The 17,933-nt window shown below is 41.6% G+C and overlaps 1 protein-coding gene across 3 annotated transcripts in view; it reads right to left on the bottom strand.

The window, feature by feature from the left end:
* Window positions 1–16,904, bottom strand: part of gsk3ba (glycogen synthase kinase 3 beta, genome duplicate a) — a 29,148-nt gene extending 12,244 nt beyond the window's left edge. For all 3 annotated transcript variants that reach the window (XM_027011895.2, XM_027011897.2, XM_027011896.2), the window contains exons 1-2: window positions 16,715–16,904; window positions 2,314–2,507 (exon numbers count right to left, since the gene is read on the bottom strand). In XM_027011895.2, coding sequence (XP_026867696.2) covers window positions 2,314–2,507; window positions 16,715–16,802 — 282 coding nt within the window. In that variant the 5' untranslated portion in view covers window positions 16,803–16,904. The remainder of the gene's footprint in view (window positions 1–2,313; window positions 2,508–16,714) is intronic.
* Between the last annotated feature and the right edge of the window lie 1,029 nt (window positions 16,905–17,933).

Here is a 17,933-nt window from a genome sequence, read left to right as displayed (position 1 = left end):
CTCACAGGGAATTTCTCCCATTCCACTTTGATATTTTCAGAAGTTTGATGTTTTGGATAGAGGGTACACCGTCCCAGTGTGAGAAACCTCGTTTCTTGAGTGGTTTCTCGTCATGAATCAGTGTAAGGTGCCACAAATGGTAGTCATACAAATCCCTTCAGACAGGGCCAGTACTAAGTACAGCCTTATGGCAGTGGGTCCCCCCGACACCGACCCCACCAGGCTGCACCCAAAGATGGTCTGGGTCAGTTTTTGTACGTGGCAAGAGGACAGGAATAGAACAGGCGCAATGGGCCGGAACCACAGCAACCATGGCAACCCATTCTTGATGACGGACAAGCCCTCTGAGCCACACTGGCTTATACGAAGACTTTATTTAGCACACCACCTACACTGTGACAGAGGGAAAGTGAGTTAGAGGGGAGAGAGAGAGAGAGAGAGAGAGAGAGAGAGAGAGAGAGAGAGAGAGAGAGAGAGAGAGAGAGAGAAAGAGAAAGAGAGAGAGAGAGACTCCTGTGCCTTCACAGTGGTAAGGCAAATGCCAAGCTGGCTTATTAAAATAATTCCTGTTGGAATCATTGATGATCAAAAGTCATCCAGTATGAATTGTTCAAAGCAACAGTCAATGAAGCAGAAGGATAGACTGATTGAGTCAGAAATTGTTAGGGGAATTCTTGTGTGCGTTTAGCCTTTAGTGGATGTGTTACTTTGCTGGTAGAGACTATTTATTTCAGAATGAAGCTTGGAATGCCTGTAGGACTTCCAAGACAAAGGATTGGTGTCTGTGTGTGTGCGCGTGCACGTGTGCACCGCGTGCATGTATGTGAATGCGTGTGTATATCAACAGCTCACATAAAGTAAAGGCTGGTACTCTGCATAGTGCTCTTCAATAAATATTTGATCAGAAATAGCTTATAAACACAAGTGTTGTTCAGGTCAAAGTAGGAATCACTCATAACACATTCAGACGCCATTAAGACGCTTGCCTAATCCTCATGTATACATAGGTCCATCACTGTGCAGTAACACCAGGCCGATGTACAAAACAAACATATACAAGAGTTAAAACACTGTAGGTGTTTTAGTAAGTAGGTGTATTAGTGAACCTTGCAAATCCAGTTACAGCAAATCACAAAAATCGAGACTGATGAACATAGAAGTTGGATCCATAATCAGGGCCATCAAATCCCTGTGCCTCTACATTTCTTGAAGACACACCACACTACAGCTGTGCCTTGTGCAAATCATTAATATCAATATTAAGAGAAGAAATGATGACATACATAAGAAATGGTTAAGAGCTCTATTAGAGTGTAACTGTAACGAGGACTGAACCAATAATTTGACATGAAACCATTTTATAAGGTGACTAATATAATATGTTGTAATTCCTTCATTTTCCGTCATTGTTTACCTTAAAAACATTTGCAATGATTACTAAAAAGCTTACTTTACACTGTTATATCCCTTTAATTTTGTGTTTCGAGCTGTAGTTGCGTCCTTGTGTTGTGGTCCCATGTTTACATAACAGGGTTCACACAAAGATCCCAATATTGTTTCAATATGCTGAATGTGATTTAACCTGATGAAGATCAGACAGGATTGAAAGGTATGTGTATGTGCCACACTAGAAAAGCACACTTTATTAGCAAGTGAGTACTCTGAAATGCAAGTGTCAGTCTGCTGGCTGAGAGTGAATGATGAGGTTGCCATGCTGACAGGGCTTGATGTGACTGCGGTTTGATGAGTTTAATATGTCAGGCAGGGAAAGTGTGAAGAGCTCTGAGCCATGTCTAACACAGTCAGCGTAACCCTGATTGACCTGACAAAGTGACACCAGACGACAAACATGCATGAACATGTTTGAACAAACACACACACACCTAAAAAAGGAATGTGTAGCAGAGAAGACAACTGCCAATCAAAACATCCCTCAGACTCTCTGGTTAAAGTCAAAGTGGATATGATCTTATTCACGGCAGTCTGCGAAACTAATTTGGACTGACTCACTGCGGTCGTCCCCCGTGGCCATAGTGTCTACACAAAGCTTGCGGCTTGCGCTTGGCCCCACCTTCCTCTCAATGTTCAGGAAAGATGGTGTGATTCTTGTCTGAGCTACTACTGCTTCTCTCTGTGTGTCATTTATGATCAGACTATGTTCACCACAGAGAACAAGAGCACCATCTAAAATCATGAAAACATCAGCAAATAGTGGGAGCACACTTCATTACTATGAACCCATAAGCCAGACTGATCTAGGAACACCTCTGTGTTGTTCCATATTTTACATCAGACCTTTCACGTGAATCTCACCTTGAACCTCTTGTCCTGCAGGACCTTCTTAATGGCCACCAGTTCTCCTGAGTCACAGAGCTTGGCCTGGTAGACCACGCCGAACGAGCCGTTGCCGATGACCTTGGTGTCCGTGTAGCTGACCTCCTGCGGCCTGTCAGGCCCCTGGCCTGGGGTCGCCACCACCGTTGTCACCTTGCTGCCATCCTTGTCTCCTTCAGCAAAGAAGAGGAGCGAAGGAGTCAGTCTAACAGTGCACACAAGCAGAATCAATTAGCCAGGCTCATTCTTCCTGAGTGGGGCATGTCAGAGCAATTCGGTGACTAAGAAGAGCGTATCACTCAGGAGAAGGCGTTGCCCTGGAGTGATCTGATGTACAAAAAGTGGAAGAGTCAAGGAACTTAGCTCAAAAGAGTTAAGAGATTAGAACCCAGCCGACTGCGGACACGGCATACAGCGGGTTCCCTAAAACCCTGCATGCTCCTGGAAACGCAATCCAGCGAGCCAGTCAGCATAAGATATTTTGGGCAAAGGAACATAAAACATTTATTGGTTATTGTAGAAAGTCAAGGGCATATGTACTAGCGATGAGTGAAGTCTACCTAACTGGCATATGATGATGTCTATAGGAAACAGACTGGCTCAACATTGTGATGTCTGTAAGCCATTGACAACTGTCTCTCAACTGTCTTGCATTCTTTATAGAATAGAGGCCTGTGAAGAAGCCTAAATGTGATATACGGGACCTTATGGAGGATTTGGAAGGGTTAAACATTCTTTTAGCACTACAGAATAAAATTTTATAAAATACGCGGTATATTATGGTACTTTTAATGTCTGCCTATAAAATTTATATCACATTTATACTTTATTTTACCGTATTGTTGTATTGAGTTTCGCAGTTCTCCATAAGTCATTCATTGAGGTGTGTGTGTGTGTGTGTGTGTGTGTGCAAGCCAGCCTGCATGAGTGTGTGTGGCATCAGCAGCTAGCAATGCTGGTTCAGATTAGTGTCTTTGTGTTCCAGACTGCAGTTCAAAGTCCTTGTTCACTTTGTTAAAGGTTAACCAGAGCCTCTGCATCCACTCTGGAGGACCATACCTTGCCATTTACTCAACCCAGTAAAGACCCTGAATCAGACCTGCTCAGCAATGTAAACCCATGTACATTTAAAAAACATTCAGCCAACCTTTGCAGAGGAGGCAGTCTGGAAGGTGAATTGCAAAACAACTTGTCTAGCTTTACAATGATAAATTATCACGGTATCAACTTTTAAATCTCTCCTATAGCATGAGTATTTTTCAGTGTGAGACAGAAGTGTACACTGCTTACACAGTCATGCCCTCATGCCTACACACACACACACTCACACACACTCACACACACTCACAAATTTTCTTCCTTTTCCTCCTGAACCTGAAATTTGGCCAAACATGCCCAGCTGTGTGGCAATACACTGATCCAGCCATTTCCTGACAGTTCCCATGGAAACACAGACCTTTTCGAGATGCTTTGTCCCACTTGCTTAAGTCACACCACCAACCCATCCACTCACATACTACATTCATACACACATTCACACACATATACACATGTATCGGTTAAGGGTGATATTGACCTACAATCTACAATTCTGGGGTCAGAATTGACCCCATTTAACTGAAGCACAGCATACAAAAGTATTTACAAATATATAAAGAATGGAAGAAAGGATGATGTATGCAGAAAGGACAAGGTCTAGTGCCAACATGCTGTCTGACTGGTTATGTAAGCTATTCAGGCTATCACCTGGCTAAGCTGGAGCCAGTTCCCCTGAATCCCAGTTCACCCATAATCCCCCTCCTCCCCTTCCCCCCAGGGTGCTCACATGGTCACAGGGACACATATGAACAGCATAGAACTGCAAACACACATAAACACACATAACATAACACTCAAACCCTGTCAGCTCAACTAGTGAATTTTAAACTCCACAGGCCATGACGCGCGTGTGTGTGTGTACTTTTTTGACATGGCTGTAAGACGATTCTTTTTCCACTGACGCAACGTCTCCCCCCCCTTTAGCAGTGCTGGCTGTGACACAGGGTATTTTCTAAAGACCCCCCCCAGAAGAGGTGTGAAGCAAGAGAGGGACATGGAAACAAAGAAAGAAATAACATGAAGATAAAGAAGGGGGTGTAAAAGAAAGGCGCGCAGACTGCAGACAGACAGAAAACAGACAGAAAGTGATGCACGGCAGAGCAGACGCTTGCTAACCTGAGTGACTCATGTCACATATGGTCTTGGAATCAATACACACACAAATACATACACATGCTAAATATTAAGGTTTCAACACACAAAGCAAATATGTGTTTTGTGTATGTGTGTAAAATGTATGTCCACGTTGAGTGCAATCAGAATTGCTAAACCATTTGTGAACTGCTTTATTATATTAACCGATGAGCTGTTTCATCAAAGGCTTAACATGCTTTCATCTCTCCATCAAAAGGCCTGCAGAAGCCAATTCAACACAAAGCCAGGCCACACACTCACAGTGCCGCTCTTACACATCTGATGCACGTGCACCCAAAGCCAACCGTAAGTGATGGACCGCCACCAGATCAATACAACCAGACAAACCCTGCTTGTAGATCCAGTAAAAACTGCTGACAGCAGATCTCATATGATTCGCATAGACTAAATGCATGCAGACAATTTGAAATAAACTGACTTTTCCTGTGAAAAATACCGTAGAACACAGAGTGTGTCGGAATAAGCCATTCCGGTTTGCTCCAGAGGCTGGTGTGGGACCAAGTACTTCTACCCAGACCCATAGCTACACTTAAAGGGAAAATAAACAATAAGTTTATCAACATAGAACAAATATGATTCTTAATTTGTTTTTACTAATTCTACATTCAACAAAATGTCCTCCTTTAGTTGTTATGATAGCCGGCCATATCTGAGGCAACCTTTCAACAGCTATATGGTCTAATCCTTTATAGGTTTTTCATGAAGCACTTTTAGACCAGTGGATCATCGCATAGCAGTTTGATTTAGTGAGAGATTTATTGGGGCCAGACTATTTTCCATAGTGTTATTTCCTATCTAAGTAGTTCTGACAAGGTTTCAAAGTGTTATCCTGTTACATAGTAAAGTTCTGTCAAATTATCCCCATTTCAGAGAACCACTGTTTGCTTCTGTAATTTTGGCCTGCGGTTTAAACCACTGACCAAGAACTGGTGAAACAAAACTAAAGATCAGCCATTAAGCGCAATTTCCAAATTGAATCCAGAGCAACAATTTCATGTCACAGCAACATCACACATATTTGTTTTGTCTGTTTGGATGGTATTGGATGTCTTTGCTGACACTACAAACAACTTTTGAAAAATTTTGCTTCTCTAACTTCTCTTAAAAATCTCTCTATTCCCACAGTGTCTAAATATATACTGCCAAATAAGTGAACCACCAGTTTCGACAGTGCTGGAATCAGGTTAACAAATAAAACAGTAAAGCACATAGAAGAGGTGCATTAGCCCTATTAAAGGAACCTTTTCCCAGCTGAAGATTAAAATGAACAGCTGATATGGTGACAGATGGAGTCTCTGAAAAGGTCAAAGTTGGCCCACAGGTTGAACCGAGAGTTCAAAAAGCTTTCTGTCAGCTGAGTGTTTAACCCATTACACCGAGAGTGAGAAGCAGAGATGGCCAGGGGTAGGGGCAATCACTGACGTTCTACACCTTTAGTAATGTCACTCTTCCAAACAGATTCTCTTTCACTCCCCTCATTTTAATGCACAAACATGAATGGCTTCGTTATTAATTGGGGAGCAGAGTAATGGTAATGACACTCTCTCTGTCTCTCAATCACACACCCTCACACACACGCACAAACTCACACGCACACAATACCACAAAGTAAACACATTTCTACTCAAAAGTCAAGAAAAATTTGATATCTGAAATGTCAGTAAATGTAATTTGTACAATTTTCCTTAAACTCTTATCCCACACAATGTATTATCATCATAGTATATTTCTTCATCTAGTTACATCTCACAGCAACAGCAATGTGGCAGGGATGATGAGGTTAAAGTATTATCAGTTTCAAATCACAGTCGCAGACTTGATGATACTGATGCCTAGTTGTGGTACTGTGAAATTTATGGAAAGCCAGATCCTGTGTGGAAAGGTTTTTAAACTCCTGCAGAGTCCCTGGAACACCAACAATTAGTAGAAGACAATTTACCTTTACCAGGCAATGCCATTAAAGACAGAACAATTGATTAATTTTGTGTGTGTGTGAGAGAGAGAGAGAGAGAGAGAGAGAAAGGCAGGAGGCAGATGTTTTCTTAGAATGGGAAAACCATTGCACAGCCAATCAGATCGCAGCATCTCTCACTGAGGAGGACAGCCTGACTGCATCACTCTTCAGAAGCCAGCGTTTAATCCTGTGCATCCTATAAATAAAGTATGAAGAGTCAGACAGAGTAAGTGTGTGTGTGCTTGACACATTCATGAAATTCATGAACATGGGTTATGGGTGTGTGTGCCACTTTAAGTGTGCTGATGAACACATGGTCACGAGTGTGTGTGTGTGTGTGTGTGTGTGTGTGTGTGTGTGTGTGTGTGTGTGTGAGACTCTTTTCTTTTGGCCTCCCACCTGCTCGCCAGATGACCCACATCTTCCTCAGCGTTTAAAGCCGGAGACAGAAGAGACACAGAAGAGAAGGTAGAAGGAAAGGAAAAGAAAAATAAATAAAAACAACAGAGGAAAGCGAGATAGAAACACAGAAGTAAAAGTAAAGTTCTGAGGTAATTTCTTATTGCTCTAGTGTAACTGCAAATCTGTGCTGCTATTTAACAGAGAGCCAGTATTTAACTTCATGGCAGTTACAGACACAGTGTTGTCACACACACAGACACGCACACACACAAACACGCAGATAATAAACAGGCTCCAGAGCAAACACACACACATAAATCTAATCAGCAGACAACAGAGCGCTCTCTCTCTCTCTCTCTCTCTCTCTCTCTCTCTCACACACACACACACACACACACACACACACACGCGCGCATGCGCACACACCCGCACACAAACACACACAAATGTACCAATGTTCTTCCCTCCAGGCACCCCTGTCTGCCCAGACATCAGCAAACTATTCTGCATCTCATTACTTCTCTCTAGCTATTTTCTCTCTATGTCTGTGACTAACAAATTAATTGTCTAAGCAACAAGGGTTATCCAGTGGTCACCAGGCAGCATGTGGCGTGAGAGAAATAGAGTGAGAGAGAGAGACAAAGAGAGAGAGAGAGAGAGAGAGAGAGAGAGTTGCCTGGAACAGGACACCACCTACCCTATAATTTAGAAAAGATGCACAAAACTTTAGAACAAAAACAATGAGGCTATCGTTCATACTGAGTGGAAATGAATTTGATTTAAAAATAATTTTAGAACAGAGATACAGACATAGATTCCCAGCCATATACTTGCTAACAGGTTCCTAATCACATAGCAACAGAAGATGATCTGAGATTTCTCTCCAAAGAGGGAAATCAGGGTTAGATAACTTACCACTATTTATACGCGCACTACTCAAAGTGTGTGCTGCTAATTATTACTAAACAGGACCACATTCGAATTAAATATACTTCATGTACTTCAACTTCATGTAATGACATGCAAATTTAATTGTCTGTGGGTGTGTTCCAGCAGCAAGACGACAAGTCAAGTTGGAATAAAACAGTCTGTGTTGGAATGGCAACCTGCATTTTAACTCTGCCAGAAGAACCCACTACAGGAAAATGTAGTGAGCATGTAGTAGTATTACCAGCTCTGGCAGAAGAACCCACTGCAGTTTCTACGTCTATACAGACGTCTCTGGAGCCACGCTGCTCACTCAGGTCAAGATCATAATCACACTGTACCATCCGCAGAGATCCTCCAGTATGTAGCTCCTGTAGTCTCTCCCACCTGCATGTGGAGCTTTGGGCATACGAGCCGAGCATTCAGACTTTACCACCAACACCGGGTCTTTAGTTCTCATGCTGTCTGACAAAAGCTTCTAGCATTAAAACCTGACTGAATTCACCATACTCTACTGAAGTGGCTGGCTGGTTGAAGAGGTTTAAGGCTCAGACCACATGTAGTTCCAAAACAACATTTGAACTATGATCCACCATATCCAAGTCTTTGAAGAGGCAAACATGACATATCCGCATACAGTCTCTATATATTAAAATATTTTAGATGCTCTTTGTTATTTCCCCCTGAAAGAACTTTGCAGAAAAGCATTCTCTTACGCTTTAATTTTTTCCACATTTTACGAGGGAAACTGCAGACTTCTTAAAATGGCCACTGAGCTTTTAAGTCACTCAGGGGGGCTGAGGGAAGGCGAATGTGTGGAATGTGATGGCAGGTTTTTTTATTATTAGTTTTCATTGAGTTGTTGCAGCAGATCTGATTCTATAATGCTAATTTATATCACCTGACTTCAAAATTTGACTAATATTTGTGTATGCGAGTTTGTTACGAAACCTGTGTGCGATAATTGAACCACTGGCCACACACTGAATTAGGGCAAACAGACTCACTCCTAACAATGCTTTCCTCAATGTCATATATTGAGTGTTGTTGTGTATAAAGATAACACCAATCACAAAACTTAATACCATACAAGAAAGGTTTATACAGATGTCAAAAGCTCATGAATACGTCCTCCTCGAGTTTCTAAGATGCAACAAACAACAATGCTATGTCCCACAGTCTTGGAATGTTACAGGTTATGAAGGCCAGTGCGACCTTAGCAAGTAGAGAACTCCTGTCATTACATTTTCAACAATATCCTACATCAGGGTGAATTAATGAACTTTTGTATTTCATGTTATTTTTTTGGTCTGGCTAACGTGATGTGTTAATTTATCTTTATGGTGCAAAATGTAATAAAACTGCATTGAATTACTGATCATAGCTTAATGTTACTCCCATAGCACCAAAAATAGCTAATTGTAGAACACCATAACAGTAGTGGTAGCTCAGTGCTTAAGGTACTTGACTAGTAATCAGAAGGTTGCCAGTTCAAGGCCCATGTGTCTTCAGTGATGTCAGGGCTTTGCTGTATATTTCCATTATTATGGAGACTGGAATGTACCTATTCTTTCACATTTGTGTATGTTTACAAATAAATAAATGCGCTGTCAGCGATTTAATTCTCGGTGACAAACTCATAGATTGAAATTACATCGCTATAATTGTATTACAATTGTTCTAGTTGTTCCTTGCAAAGTGGACTCCACAAGAAAGAAAAACGTACAGCGCCAAGAGGGATATGGGCCTCGCTCAAGGGCTCAACAGTGGCTGCACGGTAGATCCGGGATTCAAAACCACAAGTTTCTGATTGTGAGCCAAAAAGCACACACGCCAGGCTACCACTGCCTCACTAGACCACTGTTAAAGCTGCAGAGAGAAACAATGTATCTGTTTATCTAGGTTGCTATTGCCAGTATTGTGAGCAGTTAAGTCAGGAGAAGATACTGTTCTATATAATGCTATGTATTTGCTGTGCTTTCAAACTAGCCTTTCTGGCTAAATATCTATTGCTTTGACATCATCTACTATTAATTATCCGCCCTTCTGACAAAATTCATGCCATGGTCAAACTACATAAATTCTGCCCAATTTTGACATGATTTTGATACAAATTTCCAGTCCTGGGCCCGATTATGAACATCGGGAACAAAGAACAAGACTTGTAGTGTGACTTAACCGAGGAACAGCAATGTGGTGTCTGGGAGGCTTTACAACAGCCTGACAAAAATCTAGCATGTCAGAAATTTTTGTATTTCTTGCCTAGTCTGACAACTTCTATGTGTTTTTTAACTTTGACCTATATGATGGCAGAGTGTTCTTAGGTGCACACATGGTATCTACTTACATTTACTTAAATGTTTTTGACAATATTCATTGTTTAGTCATTATTCATTAATTTTGACATATTCATGGTTCTCTCTGAAGGATAGACAGCCCATACTGTCCTCTTTGTGACATGCAGGAATGTTTTTTTTTTTCCCTCCTTTTTCTGGACACAAAACTGCCAGTATCACGTGTAGAGTTCTGTAGCCATGATTGACAGCTTCTTGACCCTCTTCCCCAATAATCTACGAACTCATGGAAGGGCATGAACGATGATTGCTCATCTTTAACGGTATAGTGTTGCCGACCTCCCAATCGAGACACGGCAAGAACGTATGCCACCATGATCACCTAATCTGACACTGTGGAAGACAAAAATATTGTGTAGTCAGTAACCCAACACCACCCCAATAACATCAATTAGGTGTATTTAAATCAGCCGGGCAATCAGTCCTTCTCTACCAGCCACCACACCCTCAGCAGTAGAAACCCAACATCTGCCTCACCTAAGTACTACCTTTTGAAGTCATGCACCGGCTCATCGCACAGCATTGCTCCGTGTACACCCACTCCACCACCTCATCAATACTGTATCTGCCTCATTCATTTCCGCTATAATAAACAAATTATATAGTGCAGCACAACATAAAAGCTCACTCCAACATTTAACGGAGAATTTTAAGCAATTTCAGTTATTAAAACCTACCAGATTATTTTTATTTGAGGGGTGGGGGTCAGATAATTAATTAATTATTGATCACATTCCTCGATTTTTATAATCACATCCAAATTTTTGTGCTTACTCTTGAGTATGGAAATGCTCAAGGAAGCATAAACGCATTAGCCTATAAACTTTCATATTTACTTGCCAAGGGCCTTTTCAGAGGAGTGACACAACTGGTAATTTTACGATGTTTTAAATTCTACAACACATATGTAATTCTACTGGTTCATAGTAGCCCTAGACAGATTATTTTGTGCAGTAGTAATAGCCCCTTTTCCACTCTAGAGCCAGACACATGAACACAATTGGTCACGGAACACTTAGAAACATGCTCAGAGCTACAGAATCGTTCAGGTGGGACAGCTTAATGCCACAGGGATTTGCTAATTGGTTCTGCACACTTGGGGTAAGCCTTGTGTCACTTTCTCTCTTGTCACCAACTTTCTGCATTTGAATATGTCCTTTACTGTTTTGCCCACACAAAAAAGAAACACTAAAACAGTCAAAATAACCGCAAATTATCCATCGGACAAACGCAGTGACTGGTGGTGATTAGTGACATACTTATAATGGGAATCCATTGTAAACTCGAATACTTAGAGGTCCCAATTTCCAGGACAATACTTGTGGAAAAAGAAAATGCAACAGGTCTGGAAAGGCCTGAGCCAGCCTTAGAAACCTGGCTGGCTTGGGGGAAAAAAAGTTGTGATTTTGTAGTTGTTTTGTAGTTATGATGTGTAGCAAAGCTAAACTTTTGTGTGTGTGTGTGTGTGTGTGTGTGTGTGTGTGTGTGTGTGTGACAACCATGCATAAATCAAGTAGCCAGTCACTGCTCTGAAATTTTTATTAAGATTTCTCATCCTGTCTGAACAGTACTTTAGGGAACTGGAAAAGAGCATAAAACATAATGGTTTCTTAAAGCCCTTTACTGTTCCCTATTTGGCTTTTTAAAATAGCATAAAATAATACATATATAAAATGTAGAAAAAGCACAAAGCAGTTTCAAATGTAATAAATACTGCGTGTTGACCTCCTATCACAACACCACAACTGAGGGTCCTCTATCTTACTCATACCTTAGATTTAGACTCAATACCGTATCCAAGCCAGATGTTAACATTTTTAAGATTTCTTTTCATGCATTTTTAATTGTTCCCTTTTAGGTGATCAAAGGAACAATAGTGGATGGGAAAGACTGATTGAAAAATATGGTAGCCTACCTCCTCTTGCAGTAAGTACAAAGCCTACTCACAGCCTGTGCGTGTGTGTGTGTGTGTGTGTGCACGCGTGTGCCACACCCTCTCTGGATCTGTTTTATTCCCCATCCCCCATGCTACTACTTCCTGCCATAGAGCAGACTCACACAGTCTGGGACCCAGGGCTACTGTTCCCAGACCTCAAAGCTGTACTCTTATAGTGCTGGTGTAGAAGCTGTTTTTGTGACCAATCCCACTTAACTCAGCATTAGTACTCAAAGGTCCCTTTCTTACTGCCAGCAATGCATATCTGACCAAAAGAAGTTGACCTAGTATGATTCTGCCTGCAAACAAATCGACTCTAAGGCTATGGACACTGCAGATCTTTAGTGCCTGATGCACTTAATTGTTAGGGACCCTTGATTAAACTAATGAGAGACTTGAGAATTACTAATTACTCACTGAATGACTCCCTGACGGCCTTTGTAGTTTGGTATGTAGTTTGGTTTAAGTGGAGTTGTATAGCCGACATGCACATTATAAAAGGTTTGAAAGTAAACACCTTTTTCATTCAGTCTAACCATAATAAGAACCATTCTGATTATTTTTAAGTCATTTTTTGTGTACTGCAGCTGAGAACTGGTGATAACATTTTCAGTCATATTACAAAGGGAGCATATGGAGAAAACAGGAAAAGCAAAGCCTTTCTCTGCCATGCCCCTTGAGAGAGATGTGAAAAAATACTATGATTCATTTTACATGCACAGATTTGCCTGCTGCTGCTTCTTTAAAAAACTGAGTCTAATGTACTAATGTTTTATGAAACCAGGCACACCAACAAACAAGCATGAGCATTCCAAAGTTAGCAGCAGGACCACAGCTTTGCTTTTTTCTTTTTTGGTCAAAACAGCTAAAAGGCATTAAAAGGCATCGACTAGGAAAAAAAAAAATCCACTGCATGATCACAAAACAAACCAGGTTTATCCTGTTAAATTTGCTTTGTATCTATTCACACAAGGAGACGGTTGGTGCGCAATAGCTTTTAAATGCTAAACAAGGGTCTCATTGTTCCTGGACAGCTGCCTTTTCCGGCAAACAAATCTGGGGGAGGCAGTCTGACGAGTCACACTTCCCACTTCAGATCTTGCTGCCGCCACTGCCGCCCACCAAAGCAGCCTGCCCAGACATTTCTGCGTGTACACGCGTAATTATGAATGAGAAAAGTAACATGTATCTCTCCCCATATCCAAAAGCAGAGACATTGTCATCTAAAGGACTTAAAGGCATTAGATCCAACAATAGTAATGTGGCTGACATTGCTGCTGTTAAAGCCACAGTGTTGAATAGGAAGCAGGGCGTGAATTTGAGACAGTTTGTAGTTGCATCAAATCTTTGATGTCAGGACAGAGCCCTCATCTGGCATTCTGACCTTGGACATTAGCCCAACTGGACCAACCTGCGTGCAGTGCATTCCTGGTAAGGTTTTTTTTAAAAAAAAATCAATTTACTATGATGATGAGCTCACATGATTAATTCCTCTGCATTGCTTCCTTCTACCCATAAAACAGCAGAAACATAACAGCATGTCCTGTCTCGACTACAAGAACAAACCACAGCTACTGAGAATACTGATATGTGTAACCACAGTGACAATCAGATGTTTGATAACTCTTAAATGCACAAAACAGAATGAAAGGTTTTCCATGCAGCGTCACTTTTTCAGAATGGGCCACTACCACAGGTGAATATTAACACATGAAGAAGCAACTCAAGAAGAGGAAGAGGAAAAGCCTGAATACGGCTGTGTACAGTAAACCCCCCCCCCCCCCCAAAAAAAACAAAACGTATAGGCTCTTCCTTTAAGAGAACGTGTTGCCTATGGGACTCTACAACTGCCCCCTCACACATTTCTGTCAGTGAATACGCAGTAAAAGAGGGGTCTTTGGGAGAAGTGCTCCCCTACTTACATGCATGGGAAATCCTCTATGTGGAGCTCCTGTATTTACATAAAGCTTCAGGCCCTCACCTGGTTCATAGGAGCAGTGATGAGCTCTCCAATGGGTTTTAAGCTCTTAAGATAAATGCCCTCAAGTAGCCTTAAGTGAAATGATTTGTTAGTAAGAGGGCAAAAGAAAAGATTACCTCTACAAAAAAGGAATGAGTAATTCAGAGCTGAACAGGAAAATTTTAAAGGTGGGAATAATGTGCTCTGCTCAGCAGTCAGAGGGGCCACTCAAGATGCGGTTCTGTGCCTGTTACTTTGAAAGACTTTAGTCATTAACCCCATGTTATGTAACTGCACTTATCTATTTATGATATATTTGCATTGTAGCAGGGAGTCAGCTTCACTGTGCTGTGCCATTCAATGGTCTGGTGTGGCTGGTGCAGTCATTTCCTGCTGCTAGGCTCTAATGATTCCATGTTTCAGCCACTTGTGATGTGCAGAACAAAGGCTGGTTCATTTTTACAAGCTTAAGGAGGCGTTTTTGGGCATTCTCCAAAAGAAATGGTACAAGATCAAAGTGTACTATACAGACATCCTGGAGCAGGTTGAAATTAATACTGAAGCAGGTTTCTGTTTGTGTTTCACATTCTTAATAGGCAACATGTTGGCATCATGCTGAAAATAGTTATGCTGTGCCTTTAACACTCTTTAAATTGATCCTAAACATCTTTGAACTTTATTTTTTTCACAGTAATAATACCGCTTGGTAACAATGAAGTAGTTAAATAATAACAATTAAGAATAACAATGGGACAAAATTTTTAAATGGATTCATTTCCTTCATTGGCCACAGATGTACTCTACTGCTTTAGTGAAATCCATTAACTTGCACACCCTGAATCAGGGTAGGTATAAGTCAGGAATGGTTATACTATCACTGTTACTTATACTATTAAATTACTATTAATGACACCATTATTCACATATATAAATAGGCAATCCAATATGCATTTCATGCTTTAGCTATCGATTTTCTTTATTCTTTAAAACATAAGGTGAAATAGGAACATGTGAATAACTGTAAAAATCGAATAGAACCCAGTCACCACAAAAGTGGGAACACTTCCCTACACACTAGGACATAATGAGTTGTGCTGAGGTTGCAAGAAAGTGCGTGCACGCACACACACACACACAAGCAAGAAAAATGGTAAAGAAGTATGGTGAAAGGTGACACCATATGTACCAAATCGACAGTATTAAGGGGTCATTTTTATTCCATGAGGAGGACATGGCATTATGTCTACACAATCACACTCAAACTATTGATCTAAACAAGTTATCCAACTGGGCAGAGCAATTCATGTGAGAGCTCTGAACAAACTCACACGCTTACAAATTCTACTGGTGTGATTATATCTCGCTAGGCATAAAAGGGACAATGTATCAATGCATTTTTTACTCTTCCATCCATAAATAAATTACAGCATAAATAGCAATCCCAAACACCTGAATCAATTTCAATGTTTTCTCTCTTAAAATAGAACCTTGATCTATGCAGTTCTAATCAGCAATCATCAAAACTGGACCGGGACTCTAAGCATCTCAAGTTCACCCACTTAGAGGTCAGGAAATATAACTGTACAGCAGGCACACTTCATGTGGTTCCACTTGCGTGCAGAACTGTTGTCTTTTGAACACCTCCACTGTTGTAGTAGCAGCAACTGCAGTGCCTCCTGGATGGAGGCAAAGATCTCCATTAACACAATGAAGGAAAGGAGAACAGAGACACCACAGCCGGTGCAGAACCCAAACGGCCGTGTCCATCTCATTCCTGGCTCGCTTACACACAGGTTAAGTTTACGTGTTTAAAACGGTCAGATATAATACTAATTGTAGTGTGCTGTGTTTGGTTAAGTTTAATCTGTCTAAGATTAAATCTCTTAATACAGTTTAAAATAAGGCCTTCATATTGACCATGTCCTAAGCGTGCCATGTTCCCAAACCCGAGTGTAACGGTATTTCATTTAACGAACTCAAATTATGCGATGTCTCTTTATTAGAACAATTTTTTATTTCTCTACTGGTCTCACACGACTGCTCAAACTGCTTAATCATTGCACTGTATGAGAACATTTGGCACATAAAACACTTTCTTCACTGTTTACAAAAAAACCCTTAAATTATCCAGTGCACGACAGGGCAAAGGGTTGATTGGGCAGATTGTGAAGAGATTTCTACAAGCTTTCAGATCGACTTGTGGCATATATTCCTCAAAAGCTGCGTAAGTCTTGCCCAAGGACAGGTTACTGAACTAAAAAGAAAAGTATTCAAGTCGCTACAACTGTTGTAACAATATCGTCTCTGACGTTAGACGCTCAACGATGACCGCTTCGCTGCCAAATATCGGAGACTGCGTGTGCCAGCTCTTCCTCAGCAAGGCCTTAACGGAGCGGAGCGCGCTGACCAACTCAAAAACGGGGCACGTCACGTTATACTTTACCCAAAAGGTGAAATCTCAGCTAATGAAATAAATGGGCCGATACGCATGGAAACATTTTGATAACTCAGGTGACGGGTCTGCTGCCTTTGCGACCGCATGAATTGTACTTCGCCGGTGAATTCCCACCAGGGTCTGCAACCCCCATACTCACTGCTGACTTTCGTGTTGCCGAAGGCGGATGGCTGCGGCACTGGTTTGCAGCTCTCGGCGAAGGAGGTGGTTCTAGGGCGGCCAGACATACTCCTTTCCAAAATCCAACGTGTCTCTCGTAATGAATGCGCTTTATGTTTTACGAATAATATCCAATTTGACACACTGGGGCCCGTTTATCTCCAAGATAGAATTTGTAAAGGGGGGGGGGGGGGGGGGGGGAGCAACTCCGTCGTCCGAGGACCCTTCCCAAACGTATTCTTCAACTGGCTCTCAACCTTCTCCCGTCCACCGGCAATCTTTCTCTCAAATCATTTTTTTCCTCTTGTTCGTATTTTAGTATTTATTTCAGTTCACTTATAAAATATCGAATACACGCTGTCAAGCAAATTAGTCATGAAACTGGCCTTTTCCCAGTTTCTCTCAAACACAACCTGCCGGTTCTCCCCTGTAAAGCTTGTGTACAATTTTACCCCAAGAATACAAAAAGCTCTAATGCACCCTCCAAAAATCGAGGAATCTGAGTGTATTAGACTTCTTATTACCGTACAACTGAGGTTTTTTTTTTTCATATACTAAGGTGGAGACTCAACGATCCAGCAGCTCCAGCCATGGCGGCTCCCTGGCTTTAACCAGCGATTCGAATGAGAATTTTCCAGTTGCCCAATTTGAAGACAGAAATCCTCGGCCTCTCAGTTCCGCGTAACTCCATACACACAGGCGATAAAAACTGAATCCGATTAACTCGGGTCCGAGTGTTAAAAACTATCCAGATTACAATTCCGTAAAGAAAACCCGACAAGAATCCACACCGCAAGCCCGAAATCTGGCTTTTATTCCTTCCCTGTCGGTCCGTGCTCGTTCTCTTTGTCACTCCGACCTAATCGAACGCAAACTGCGTATCTTGAGAAAAGCAGCAGTGTCCGCGCACGTGCGCATCGAAAGGCCTACGCCAAATTGTAGCTACGAGAATCGGAAAATGTGAACGCGCATGAAGGCCTAAGAAGTTCGGAGGTAGCCAATCCGTCGCCTTTCTTTCTATGTGGGCGGGGGAACACGGTCTTCTTAACCAATCGAAAGGCTGTGTCCGCAGAACACATGGCGTAATTTGCCAATCTGTCACTGGCGTTCCGAAAGACTTGGGTGACGCTCTTAGGGCAAAAGTGGGCGCGTAAACAGAGAGATTGATTGTATAACCACCAAAAGATTTAAACCAAGAA

This window comes from Electrophorus electricus, chromosome 2, assembly GCF_013358815.1.
Source record: "Electrophorus electricus isolate fEleEle1 chromosome 2, fEleEle1.pri, whole genome shotgun sequence".
NCBI lineage: Eukaryota > Metazoa > Chordata > Actinopteri > Gymnotiformes > Gymnotidae > Electrophorus > Electrophorus electricus.
Note: the sequence above shows the minus strand (reverse complement) of the source record. Positions and strands in the feature narration are given on the sequence as shown.